Source organism: Chiroxiphia lanceolata, chromosome 7 (genome assembly GCF_009829145.1).
Source record: "Chiroxiphia lanceolata isolate bChiLan1 chromosome 7, bChiLan1.pri, whole genome shotgun sequence".
Lineage (NCBI taxonomy): Eukaryota > Metazoa > Chordata > Aves > Passeriformes > Pipridae > Chiroxiphia > Chiroxiphia lanceolata.
In genome coordinates, this window is record NC_045643.1 from 17,184,016 (window position 1) to 17,197,740 (window position 13,725).

Genomic DNA, 13,725 nt, shown 5'->3' on the forward strand with positions numbered 1-13,725 from the left:
ATCTTTCTGCTTCTCATGTGACAATTTCACACTAAGCTTCTTCTGTTTGTTCATGAGATCTTAATAACAGAACAGACATATGCATTTTAGTGTTTTGTAAGAAGTCACTTTCAGTGTGGTAAGAAAATAATCCAAAGTTTAAGCATGTTCCTGAACATATTGTCAGAGATGTGTAGTCTTCAAATGAGGAACAGCCGTCATTCCTGCTTTAAACTTGATGATCTTTCAAGTATGGAAAAGTTCACATTCTAGGGTATCAATCAAGAGGTTTAAGACAGAAAGATATTTATGTTTTTATTTATTTGTTTGTTTAAAGGATTTAAATATTTACATCTGCCACAGAACAATAATCAGCAAAATAACCATAGAAATTATAATAGTAACAATTGTTATAATAAGTAACAACAATAGTTGTGTAACAATAGGGGCAGCAACAGTGACAGTGATAGCAGTGGCAATAGGAAAAGTAAGTAGTAGTAATAATAGTAAGAGTAATAATAATTATTAATCAAAAGCAAAGGTCTTAATCACAACAAGAATAATTCCTGGACTAGAAAGTATTCTTGGCTTTTTCTGATGACTGTATGCAATGCTGAGAAATTTTTGTATGAGCCATTCACTTGAAATTATATCTTTTGACTTAATGGATTATATACTCCTTTTTGAGGTAATAATTTATTGGAAGAGCCTTAAAAAAGGGCTTAATGAAAGTCATGGAGCATTCAAATGCCTTGCATGATAATACACTGAAAGGCTCAGGGAATTAGAGGCCACTGTAAGAACACAGACATCTGACACTCCAAATGTTACAGCTGGATCAGAATATTGAAAGAAGCGTATACTATTACACATAAAAAATTAAATCAAAGCTATAATATCTTTCTCAGCGTCATTGTTGCAGAACACACATCTTGCCAAAATATGTCACTGAAGTCACCCTGCTTTGGGAGTGCCACTTTTTTTGTATGTTTTGAAATTATTTAGATGTCACAAATTAAACATAGTTTATTTGGCTCCATTTTTAAGCCTTTCTTGCAGCTTCCAATTTATATCTGCCTTGTGGCTTCAGGCCTCAGCTCTTTCTAGCTCTGTGGTTCCCTCTACTAGGGCTCTGCAAAACAACTTTCTCTAGCTCTTTTCCCAGTCCCAATTTTAACTGAAACTTACAACAAAACAAGACGAGAAAATAGTCTGGAGTCATCACATTTCGTCATGTCAGTTATGTACAGACTTGATGTAACTTTTATTACAGACACGCCCCCACAAAAGTTATTAATTACATATGTATTTTCTTGCTTTGGTTAAAAGAAGTTCCTAAATTACTTTATAAAATATATTATAAATATATTATAAATATAAAATATAAATAAACACAATTATATATGTTTTCCCAAAGCTGAATTATGCAGGACATTCACAAATGTGTGAAATGTGTCATTTATAAAATAACAGTGAGCACTCAATCAGTTCAAGATCCAGAGAAAACAGATTCTGGGCCTTGAGGCACATGGTCCATTAATAAATAGATTAAATTTTGTCTTCCACTAACACCACTGATTAGGTACATTCAGCTGAGGATGGGGTGTAAGGGCACTGCAGCCACCCAAAAGCTGACACCCACTTCATTCCATTAGTGGTGGTAGAGCAGCTCTGCAGGCGGAGAGCAGAGCAAGGAGTGCCTGGACTGTGTCCCTAAGAACTTGGGCTTGCTTTGATCACTGAGGTGCCCACAGGGCATGAGGAAGCGAAGTTGTGCTCTTGAGGAATTCCCTGTGGTGTAGAGAGATGAGCACAGAGGGCTGACTCAAACCTAACTGGGACACAGTACCCTAGTTTCAATCTGAGCAATGCAGCAAATGGCAGCATCTAATTACCAACAACCATGACATGAAAGAAATGGTGAGATGGCAAAGAACACAGTCAATGGTGGTTTGAGTGGTGGAGTTTGTCATCTTTAGGCTATCTATGTACCTTCATTTTCTGCAGTCAAATCTCCATTTGCAATGTAAACACAGGTTCAGTTTCAGCACCTAAAAATTCCCAGCATCTGCATGGGCTCACCAGCCAGAGAAGTCCAAAAGAGTCTGGTTTAAAATGCTAATTAAAAACCACCAAGTAAACACGGTTAGGAAACATTAAATTTCTCTTAACAAGCCAACATTTTCCTAGTGACAAACCGACCCATATATTTATTTAGAAAAATAAATTGGACTACTAGGCTACATATATTGTTAAAATATAGGAGTGCTACAAATGATACCATGGGAAAACTCTTCTTGAAGGTGATCTTAGGGTGTGAGACCAAAACATTTTAAGGGAAGTTTATTTTTTGGGGGTTTTTAAATAAGTTTGTTGTTCAGTGTTCTACATATAGTGGCACCGAAAGTGCTAAATGCTGTCTCTGATGCTGGGGAAGATTCTGAAGATGTACTCTGTTGTTGGAGTGGTTACGTAGAGTCAGGTTAAACACCAATCACACTGATAATGAAGGTTTTTGAATGGACTTTATTTAAGAGTTTCAAATACTCTGTAGGGGGCAGTTTTGAACCAGATTAATGGAAATTTGAAGCTGACTGACTCGAAGTTATGTTTTTATACTCAGTTTTTTCATCCTCACCAGCTACATGGGCATAACATCCTTTTTTTAGGTAGATCTTGGTGCTTACACAAACAGGTAGCTGTATACTATCATATAACACCACACAGCTGAGAGGCTTGTCTGCAAGTAAAGTTCAGTAATGGTAGCTAACAATTCTTTTTTTAAACTGTCAATTAGACAGATTCATAACTGAACAGCAGTGATTAGAACTTCATGGAGTAAGCCTGCATAAAAAACAGCTCTGCAAAAGGGCCCAAGGACAGAAGTAGAGCTTGGGATCTCCCTCACAATTCTGGTTCAGCCTTGATCAGGGCTGAATTTTGTAGTGACTTTAAAGTATTAAAAAAAAAAAAAAAGAAAAGAAAAAAAGAAACAGCTTCTTGGAGACATCAGTATTGCCCACAGCATTTCAAAATACCTTTAAACACAGTATCATCATTATTTTCATTTATTTTAAATGGATATTATGCTACAACATGGAAAAACATCTCAGCACACTTAAATATTTTAGCTTAAAGATGAAGATTTTAATCAGATTCTCTCCAGCAACATCCCACTTTGAAGTATCAAAACCAGAAATGGACTATTTCATCTGTATTTAATCTGTAATACTAGCTGTATTTAATCTGAAAATTATTCTTTCAGTAGAGTGATAGTCCTTATTACAAAGACTTAAGTAGAAGTGACTCTAGAGAGCAAGCTGAAGAGAAGGAGAGGCTCAGTCACTGAGTCTTTTTTCCACTTGGAAAGGAAGGCATAGTCTAGGTCTCAATGAGGAAAATAAAGCTGTAGATCTAGGTCACCTCTGTAATTGATAGCGGAGTATTTCTAGTATAATCAGTGTTTCTGCACTGACTGCCATTATTTTGATTCAAATGAACTTGAAGCCCATTCTAAACCCTGATAAGCAGATGAAGTTGTTACTTAGCTGATACTGTAACTAGCTGATAATACAAAGTAGCTAGATTCACTCTGAACACTGGCAGAACCTAAAAGGATTATTTTCCCAATGTCAAAAGTAAGAATGAATGCCTGGCAGATAATCAGACTCAGCAGCTCTACCACTTAAAGCTTGAAGCTGATTGTGTTGCCTGGAAAGGTGGTAGGATATCTTGTTTGTCCTCTTCTAGCCTAAAATCCTTGCCTATTCTGTTTGAATTTGAATTATTTTCAAAATTGAGGTACAGGGATGACGTTCATTTTCTTCACAGCAGCCCATATGCTGCTGTTTGTTGTATTCTGTGACTAAAACAGCACTGATGACACAGCAATGTTTTGGTCATTGCTGAACAGCACTTGCGCAGTGTTGAGGCTTTATCTCTTTCATGCTCTGATCTCTTAGTGAGTAGGCTGGGGATAGGCAAGAATTTTGGGAGGAAAACAGCCTGGACAATAGACCCAAACTGGCCAAATGCATATTCCATACCACATAACATCATGCTCAGCAATAAAACTGGGGTAGCAGAATAAGAAGGTAGGGGAGTTTGTCTTCCAGGGTATAATTGCTTGAAGATTGGCTGAGCATCAGTCTGCTTAGGGCAGGTGGTTAGGTATTTCCCTTGCATTGTTTTTTTTTTTCTTTCATTCACTTACTAAGCTTTCTTTTAACCCAAACCATGAGCTTTCTGACTTTTACTCATCCAAGTATGTCCGCCATCCTCCTGAGGGGGAACAAGCAGGAGGTTTTGGGGGTGTCTGCCTGCTGACCAGGATCAACTACCACAACTGGAAAAACCCCCACATGTGTAGGATGTCCTATGATGCGCTGTTACACACAACAAGTTCAACAATGCACGGTCAGCTGCAGGTGTACAGCTTCTGCATAGGAATTTCTACTTCAAGGCACTTTGAAGGACTTTCTTCCACATCTGTGCACATGCACCCACTCGTGTAACTGTAGTGGTAAAACTTCCGAGCAGGGCACCGGAGACTTTGTCAGAAACACAGTGCAAACAGAGCAAGTGTTCATTGTTCCTCTGTTTTCTCGGTATGAGGCAGGTGGTGGGTGTCAGCAGCTTAAGAAAACTGATAAAGTAGAGGACCAAGGGAGAGGAACGCTGTTATTACAGCAATGTAAATTAAAGAAGTACAGAGTTCCGCTTCTCTCCAAATATGTTTAACATTTGCCGACTGGAACGAAAGGGACAGTGAGAGCATCCCCCTGCTGTGACCCTCAGGGGACTCCAGCGTCCGCCTGGAGAACACACGCCCAGCACGCGGCCTTTGTCAGCACCGCTTCATCTGCAGAGAGCCAGGAGGCCGGGGCAACCCCCCACATGACAGCCTGACCCTCATGTTCCTCGGTTTTAGCGTTAAAACGCCTTTATTTTCTGCGAACAGGGACCAGCGAGAGCCGCAGGAGGACGGTGACCGCCTCCGACATCCGCCCGCTTCGACTCTCCTGGGCACAGCCGCCCGAGGCACCGTGACACCGCCCCGGCCGGGCCTCGAGGCGCGGCAGGCGCGGCGGGCGCGGCCGGTCGAGCACGGCGCGGTCCGGTCCCGCACGGTACAACCGCCCGACCCTCGCCTGCCGCTCCCGCCACTCCCGCCCCACAGTGCGCCCGGCCCCGCCCCGCCCCTGCGCACCCCGCGGCAGAGCGGCGTTGATTGGCTGCCGGGGCCGCGCGGGGCCTGATGGGAGCTCCGCGCGGGCGGGGGGGCCCCTCCTGCGGCGGCGGCGGCGGCGATGCGCGGCCCGGCCCGCGGCAGGTACGTGCTGCGGGGGATGCCCGGCCCGGCCCGGCCCGGCCCGGCCCGGCCCCGGCGAGGCGGCGGGAGAGGGGCCTGGCGCTCCCTGTGACTGGAGCCGGGGCTCGAAGCGCAGCAGGGCGGCCGGTGCTCTCGCCCTCCTCGCCGTGGGCAGCCGGGCGGCGGCCGGGGTGCAGCCTCGGGGGAGGGAGCCGCCGGCCGCGGGGAGGGGGCGGTGGGGCCCTGCCGGGCCCGCCCGGGCGCGGCGGTGCGGCGGCGCCGTGCGCTGTCCTAGGGACTGGCCGGGGCCGCCCCCGAGCTCCGCCCGCCCGCCGTACCCGGGGCTCGCTCGTTCCCCCGGCCCTGGCGGCCGCAGGCTTCGCACCGGGGCTGGGCTTCAGAAACAGCGCCTGACCCAGCCGCTCCTCGCTCCACCGCTGTGCAGCCCGTATGGGAACTAATTTGCCTTTTTAATTAAGGCTCTACAAAGCGTAAGACCTCTGTAGGCTGCTTCCGAACAGGAACAGCTGAAAGCCTAGTTTAAATGGGGAAAAAGTTCAGTGTCGTGTTTTAACTGGGAGGACCTAGAACAGGCCAGCAGTACGTACTGGGTGATGCTTATACTTTTCTTTTGCCTGTTTCCTTGTCCTCGGTACTCGTAGCTGGAGAAACTTTATGGTCCCACTGGAGGTTTCTGAGGTCAGTAAATTGTGGGAGAACTGGAGATTCAATTTGAACGGTAGAACTTGTGTTCTTTGTAATGATAAATATTTAAAAATATTTACATAAAATGAAATCACTAAGCTTACAAAACCCCTCATTTAAAAAGCATTGCCCATTCCTTCAGGGGAAAGGTCCGTATGTCTGTATGCAAGGCCTTGATGACAAGTTTCTAACTTCCTTTTTTTTTTCTTTTAATATGTCTTCTCTTGATGTTATTGAGTCTTGAATTTCAGCATGTCAGTTATTAAAATTTACTTGGGAGACTGATTTTTTTTGAGAGCTTTTAATCTTAAAACATTATCAACAGGCTTGAAGAAATTTGAGACTGACTTGATAAAAGTGAAATGAGATCATCAAACTATTTTCTCCCTCTTGGTGGATGGGTTGGTGGATGACTTCCGTAATCAAGCATGATTCATCCCTCTTTCAAAGAGAAACTTTTTCTGCTGTGGTACTCTTAGTCTAGCACTTTTGCTTTTTAATAACTTACATGTTTTGGGAGTAGAGGAGCTCCTGTCAAGAAATAAATATTTTTTTTGATAGAGTCAGGTAATAAAATTGGTAGTAGTGTTTTCTTAAGCTTCTATATTAAGTGTTTTTTAACAATTTTGTTGTCTGTTTTAAGCCCCGGATTAGGAAATATTGCAGCTATCTTACTTGTGTATTAAATCAGTGATAATGTTTGTGGAAGTAAGTCCAATTGCAGTAGTGCTTAGTGAGTGGAATGCACAGCTCAGTGCTAAAGAAGTGTAGTCTTCAGAGTGGGAAAAGTACTATGTAATTATTGGTTGGTTAGAGCATGGGAAGCAAGCAACTTGTGGAAGGAGAACTCTTGCCATGAATGGTTACTATGTGAGGGATAGGTATGTGGAGTGGTAGATGAGGAAGAAGGAGGAGAGTTTGAAGCCCTTGAAGACAACTTGTGTTGTTGTGTCAAAAAAAAGAGGAGGAAAGAAAGGAAAACGTCTGAGGCACTCCACAGAAATCATAAAAAATTCTGTATCTCCGAACTAAGGATTCAGTGACCGAACTGTAAATGTGCATCCAGTGGCCCTAATCCCTTAATACCTCTTTGGGGAAGGGTTTTGGGAGTATTACTGACTTGCAGAGCAGCACATATAAAGCCTGTCATCATCATAATTCTCGTAAAATCATATGTACAGTGACAATTGTCAGACCCGTTTCTCTTCCACCTGTTTTCCAGATATTTTAAAAACACTTGTGTAGAAATAGCACTGTGAATGTGTTATTGATAAAAGTTGGTGTGACCAATATCTCACGGATAACCTGTGCTCAGAAGATCCTCTAACACTTCTACCGCAGATGTTCTCAAACTGTGGCTTGAAGGAAAGTGGCACACACAAAGACTGCACGAGCATCTCTGTCACTTATGTCCATCACTGAGAGCTACCATTGCTCCTAACAGTAGTGGCAATGCTAGGGAAGCAAACTAGATTTGGGAGCCTTGTGCTAGTTTTACAGACTTCTTGATTGGCTGTGTCTTTATTACAAAACAATAGGAAAGCTATTTGTCTCTGTAGAAATACTTGGGAAGAAAGTGTCTGCTTACATCTACTGCAATACCATCGTGCAAAAGCTCACCTGTATCTGCAAAGGGGCAATTGTGTAACATTCTCTGTGTTAGATTGTGTGTTTGAAAAAAATCCCAACCTGCTGTTTTACTGAGGTGAGTTGCTGTAGTAGTGATTATTTTGAGAATTTGCTCAAGAGCCCAAGGGACAATAGTGCTTTTTCTGTAGCTCACCTCTTTGTGCTGGTAATTCGGCAGCAGCAGAGCTAATTTGCCCATCTGTTATAGCTTCCTTTTGGCAGCACTTCAAATACGGATTTCCTTATTTTTAAGGATTGGTTTCTGAAATCACAGGGCCTCTAGTTCTGGATTCTGAAGCCTTGGCTTTTTTAAAAGGTGAGGAGGTTACCACACATGAGTAGTGTTCCTGCTAGTGAGTGGTCTATATTAATTTGTTCTAACAGCCTTAGACAATTTGAAAACAAATTTCGATTTTTTGCTGACGGTAACTTAATAAACAAGATAATAATCACTTATATGTGTGCCCAGCTAGATCAGTGCTTTGTTTCAAGAAGTCTTACTGTTTCATTCCAGAATGAAAAAGGTTTGAACCTCGGTTGGTGAACCCCCAGTTTACTGTTGTTAGGAACTGATTACTTTTTCATTCACTAGGTAAAAAACTTGTAAATTAGATGAGCAGAAAGAAGTTCTGCTACACTGAGGTTCAAAGTCAGTTGATTCCAACCACCTTCAGATAGAAAGTTGCTACACTTCTGTTTCAGGAACTTAGATCTAGGTCATTGAATTAGTGTTGTTCAAGGGTTCCAGGTTTGTGTAAGGTCAGGTGAGCTACTTTTGCACCTTTGGAACTGTCAGAGTCATTTGGTGTGCTGATAATGCACTGTGGGTTGTGTGCAGGGAAGACTTACCAGTGTACTGCTTTCGTTTAGCAAGTGAAATCTCTTTGATCCTGATTATTTGAACTTAAAACAGATCATACCAAAGAACAACAATAGTGCTGTCCAGTACATTCTTTTTGATGGTGGCGTAAAAAGGAAGTAGATTTATTTGATAAATTTTCTCACGAGCAGTAGGATATTATTGCTGGATGCCTGGACTGACAGCTGAAAAGGAACACTGAGTTATGCTTATGGGCAGCAGAGGAAATAACTGGAAATCAATTTCTTAAATATTCCTGCTCGATAGTAAGTTTTTAAAATTGTTGTTCTGCTGGAGGGTTTTGATGGCTCTTTTAGCAGTAATTTTGTGTCTCTGTTTTTGAGGACTCCAACCTGATTAAGTATTTCCAAAGTAAAAATAAGTTTGGCCTCATCAGGGCTGATCAACTGGCTTACAAGATGGCCTCTGAAACTAAAAACTGGATGTAAAAATAACACATAGGTAGATAACTAGAAAATGGCTTTATGCAATATTTTGATTTCTTTAGATGTTGAAATGAATTTGTGAATCTTCAATATGCTATTAGATTGCTCCTAAGTACTTAATGCTTTATTTCTAGCTGTGAATTCTCGTAGAAGATTGATAGCTCTGCCAACATTTGTCCACAATTGAAGATGGGTGGATTGATTTCAAGATGGAGGGTAAGTAAAATCGTGTAACAGGATAATCTTCTTTAGTCTAAAAGATGGGAGTACCTAGGGCATGTTTCTTAATGCCTATTGCTTGACTGTTAGTGCTAAACTTTTCCCATGAATGTCATTTAAAAATCCAGTAGTGAGACATCCCATGTCTAGAAGTATTCTCTCCAAATCACTAAACTGTGAAACTGTGTTGTTGTCTTTTATTTCCTTCACTGTATCAGTCTGGCACTGGCTTGGTTAACTTATAAAAATTCAGTTTTAACTCTTTCTGTAAGTCTAAATAGTTTTGTGGCCCTATCCCAGAGGGATATCTATCCCAGCGGGATAGATACTGCAGCACCTGTGACTTGAAAGATTGGTGGCTTTTTTAGGTCAAAATGAGATAGATGCTGAATATCATTCTGTCTGTTTTAACACATATTTTGGTAGCTACTTAGACCTGTACAAGTCTGTCTTCCTGTCTGCTTTTGTTGGCTTGTATGTTATTGAGGGGTGTACTGAGTTTATGAGGAAGAAGAGGCATGGGATTTTTGACTACTCTCCTGGCAGGTGTGATTTGTTTGAGTCTGGGTTTGCTTTTGCTTATTAGCAATTGACTTTTGAGCTTCCCATACAAAACTCCTTTAAAGATGAAAGTTGAGGTGAAATATCAGTTTTGTATAAGGGAAACTCGTTTTTATGGTGATGCGGTGTGGGCCGTGGTTTTTGAATTTGTGGTGTGAAGGGTGGGGAAAGATTATGGCTTGATAGTTTTCAGGAATTAGGAAAGATTCCTAGGAGGTGGATTTCAAGTTGCTCCTAGGGGGATTTTACTGGAGATAACATTTATTTGCAGTTGCTTATGATTTATTTAGACCATGTGTCTGTGTAGAGTGAAGAGTAATAAAAAGCTGAAGTACTCAGGTTGGGGCTTCCTTTATATATTCTCTTTGCTTTGCCTGTTTCCTCCACTCATCAATTCTGTTCTTGTTTTGCTTCCCACCCACACATTCATTATTGGTGTGTGTGCTTTATAGGTTTTCATCCTTTGTGAGGTAAGAGAGGAGCCTTGAGTTAAGAGTAATACCAACTCTAAAATAGTGATTGATTATAATCCCTTCTATTTGTCACTATTAAAGTAGGAAAACTTCTGACCTTTATGTAAATAATAAGATAATTTTTAATCTATTATGAATATGTCTTTTTGTTAGGTAACTGTTAATGTACAGTAATCCTCAAAAATCTGACTTTTTTTAAAAGTGAGATTAATATCTTTGTTCTTTCTCTTGTAAGCAGGCAAAGCCATCCACTGTAGAAGTATTAGAAAAAATAGATAAGGTATGTGTTTGCTTTTTGGTGTTTTGTTTGATTTTTTTTTTTTTAAGAAATATGCATCCCTTTTGCTGGCCATGTATTTCTTTCACATTAAGCAAAACACTGTAATGAAATTTTAAATTATTTTGGTTATTATTCCAGTACTAGAGATTCTGAGTTTCAGAGGAATTGCTGCCTTTTCCCCCCTTACTATTAGTCATTTAAAAAATACCCATACTGTATAATAGATAGTGAGAAACTACAGTTCAACTATTTATTTAGAGAGCTTGAAATAGGAATGAATGTGAAGCTGCCTTGATTACAGTTATTTATCACTAGTGGTTAAAGTCCCATGTAATGGAAAATGTCACTAATACTAAGTTCTGTTTATCAGGTTGATTAGAAAAGCTTCAATGTATGGTTTTATGTGTAGAAGTTGTAACTGTGATAGTAGCAAGTAAGGTTAGGGGCAGAATAACTGAATAGATGGTTCAGTAATCAATTGTGATTTTTCACCAGCATTTGTGACAGATGTCTGTACTCTATGGGGAAATTAACTGTTTTGAAGTATGCTGCTGATATTTTTTGTTTTCCTTATGATGAAAGTGTGAGTGCTCCTGTTGTCACTTGAAATACAGTCAAAATGGTTAACACAGCAGAGCGTTGCTCACTCACTTATTAATATGCCAGAAGCATCATACAGATGTTCAGGATTTCACTCTTAATGTGAGGAAACTACTGAGAGGAAAACACATGAAATAATGGAGATGTTTTAGCAATTTCCCATGTTAGTAGTAAAGCATTAGAGGCATTTAAAATTCCACAGGTGCCTGATGAAACTTTTAAGATGCAGAGTATGGTTAGCATTGATTTATGTCATTGTGAAGATTGCCATTCATAAGGTATTAGCATTTTTCACTTGTCCCACCCAGATATACTAATACATTACAATTGTGAAAAAGTGCTGATTTGTAACATTTCTTTCCAATTGCTAATACAGTGCAGGTAACCCATATCATAATCTTAATAGCGTGGTGTATTTATGCTATGGAAGTTATCTTTGGGCAAATATTGTCATTTATCAAAAAGCTGCTTGACTTTATTCTAATCAAGTATCAAATTGATAGGGCTGATTTTAGCAAACATTTAAAGGCAGCTTAGTAAAACCACCTACTAATTTCACTAATAAGGTTGAACCCTGTTTATTTACAGGAAATACAGACATTAGAAGAATTTAGAGAAAAAAATCAGAGGCTACAGAAACTATGGGTTGGAGGGCTGCTTCTCTACTCCTCACTCCTTTACCTTGTTACTTGCTTAATTGTATATTTGTGGTGTCTTCCTGACGAATGGACAGCAAGGTTGACAATGACACTTCCATTTTTTGCATTTCCATTCATGTAAGTAAATATACCTTTTTTATTTTCTAACTGCTGTCCGTTTGATAAAAGGAGATGGAAAATACATCTCAGCAGGGGGTTGGGTTTGCTTTGACAATCCTTGAGATATCATAACTTGCTGAATTTTTTTCTTCTAAAATAAATCCAAATAGTTAGGCAGACACTTTCTTTGTGGGGAATGTCTCTCATGGGTCTGGAACTAAGTCTTATCATCAAAAGATGATAGGATCTAAAGTTACTTGGCCTATCAAAATTATGCCAGGGCTAGAGAGAGACCTATATCTGAGCAGCTGCAAGGTAATGTAGTATAAGCAGAAGAGCATTATCTTGGTTTTTTTTTTTTTACTGCTAGTTGGAAAGTAACATCTCTATATGAAAGTAACCTAAGGTATGTCACCTCTAGATAAAATGTAGCATATAAAACAGGGGAAAATACAGGAATGAATGGAGAATTACTGTTACCTATTAAAGTAAATGTGTTAACACAGAATTGACTCGAAAGGTCATCAACCTAAGTATGTTGAAGACTAGTTTTATATAATATGCTGTTGTAAGTAAATTGACTATTTACTTCAGTAATGAAATATCCAGACTTCAGTGGATGTGAACAGGAGAAAGTATTGTTAACATTTTTGTTCCGCTGAACTGATTAGCTTCTCGTCCTGATGAGTGGCTTTTGTTTTCTAAGAAAGCTACTTTTCCAAAGTAACAAAATGGGCTCCCACTAAACAGCTGCTTTGCTGCCTCCCCTTCCCTCAGATCAAGGAGGGGAAAGCAACCTACTGAGCATCTTTTTTACCATCGGGGAGCACAGTGCATTTACTAATTTGCTGAAATGAATGTTATATATACTTTCCATATTTGTACAGCATCTTTATATGAAAACATGACTTATCAGTGCCCTAGCTTTATCTTTAAAGGCAAAGTAAAATGTAAGTATTTAAGGCTTTGCAAGTTTGATTAGTGTGGGTCAGCATAACATGGAAAAAAAAATCAACTTGAAGATGCTTTTTGTATGTCATACGGTGTTATGCATAATGTGCTAATATGCTGTTGTGGAATCCTGTGGAGAAGATACATGGGCAGCAGTATCTTGACTGGAAAGGATTAATATAGAAATTAGAGCTCAAATTAATCTTTGGCGGTAACATGAATTGATTTTGTTCTTAAGGACAAGCATTCCAAAGTCTTTGTTGTGAGTGTGCAAGGCTTGCTCATGCTAATAGGAAAGGCTTGTAGAAGAGAAAGTATTACCAGCTCTCTTTCACACAGATGTGTTAGGATTAGTGTAGAAATGAAAACTTTTGTTATTGAAGGTGAGATGACTTCTAGTGCTGTGGTGTGAATTTTCACATTGGATTTTTATTTTCTAGTTTGTCTTCCAGTTCTGCTTTTTTTCAGTATGACTCTCTGTAAAATTCCAACTTGGATATTGGCTTACTAACATTTAGAATTAGACTGTTGTTCTCCATGACTTACAACTGTTTATCAGATTTTTTTTTTTCCTTAAGCTATTCCCCTTCAGCTTTTTTTGGCAGATATGAATGGCAAGCAGCTGCCAGCTTGTCTTTGTGCTCGGTCAAGAGGTGACTCCATGCTGAATGCCTGGTGCCACCCAGTAATAGCTCTGGAGATTTTTCAGCCCTAATCAAACTGGAATATGTCTGCCTTTTCCAGCTTGCAGTCAGTCACCAACTTATTTCTGCCTTAGGTCAGTCCCTCAGGGTCTCAGCAAGTTACTGATGCTGGTAGAGGAAGTTAAGTTTTAGGAATGTAACTTGGTTAATTTTAAATGTATGTTGAAATATTTGAAAAGTTGAAGAAATATAAATAAGTTAGCATGTTAGAAGGATGCTCTTTTTGAACTGATTTTTATTTGAATTGTTT

At 40.1% G+C, this 13,725-nt stretch overlaps 1 protein-coding gene across 5 annotated transcripts in view; it reads left to right on the forward strand.

The window, feature by feature from the left end:
• Positions 1-5,248: 5,248 nt before the first annotated feature.
• Positions 5,249-13,725, forward strand: part of LNPK (lunapark, ER junction formation factor) — a 50,523-nt gene continuing 42,046 nt past the window's right edge. The window contains exons 1-4 of one of the 5 annotated variants that reach the window (XM_032693316.1): positions 5,249-5,311; positions 9,064-9,145; positions 10,418-10,462; positions 11,651-11,838. In XM_032693316.1, coding sequence (XP_032549207.1) covers positions 9,119-9,145; positions 10,418-10,462; positions 11,651-11,838 — 260 coding nt within the window. In that variant the 5' untranslated portion in view covers positions 5,249-5,311; positions 9,064-9,118. Of the gene's footprint in view, positions 5,312-5,820; positions 5,990-9,063; positions 9,146-10,417; positions 10,463-11,650; positions 11,839-13,725 lie in introns of those variants that run through there. The other 4 variants (XR_004358032.1, XM_032693318.1, XM_032693319.1 and 1 more) reach the window with 4 other exon arrangements.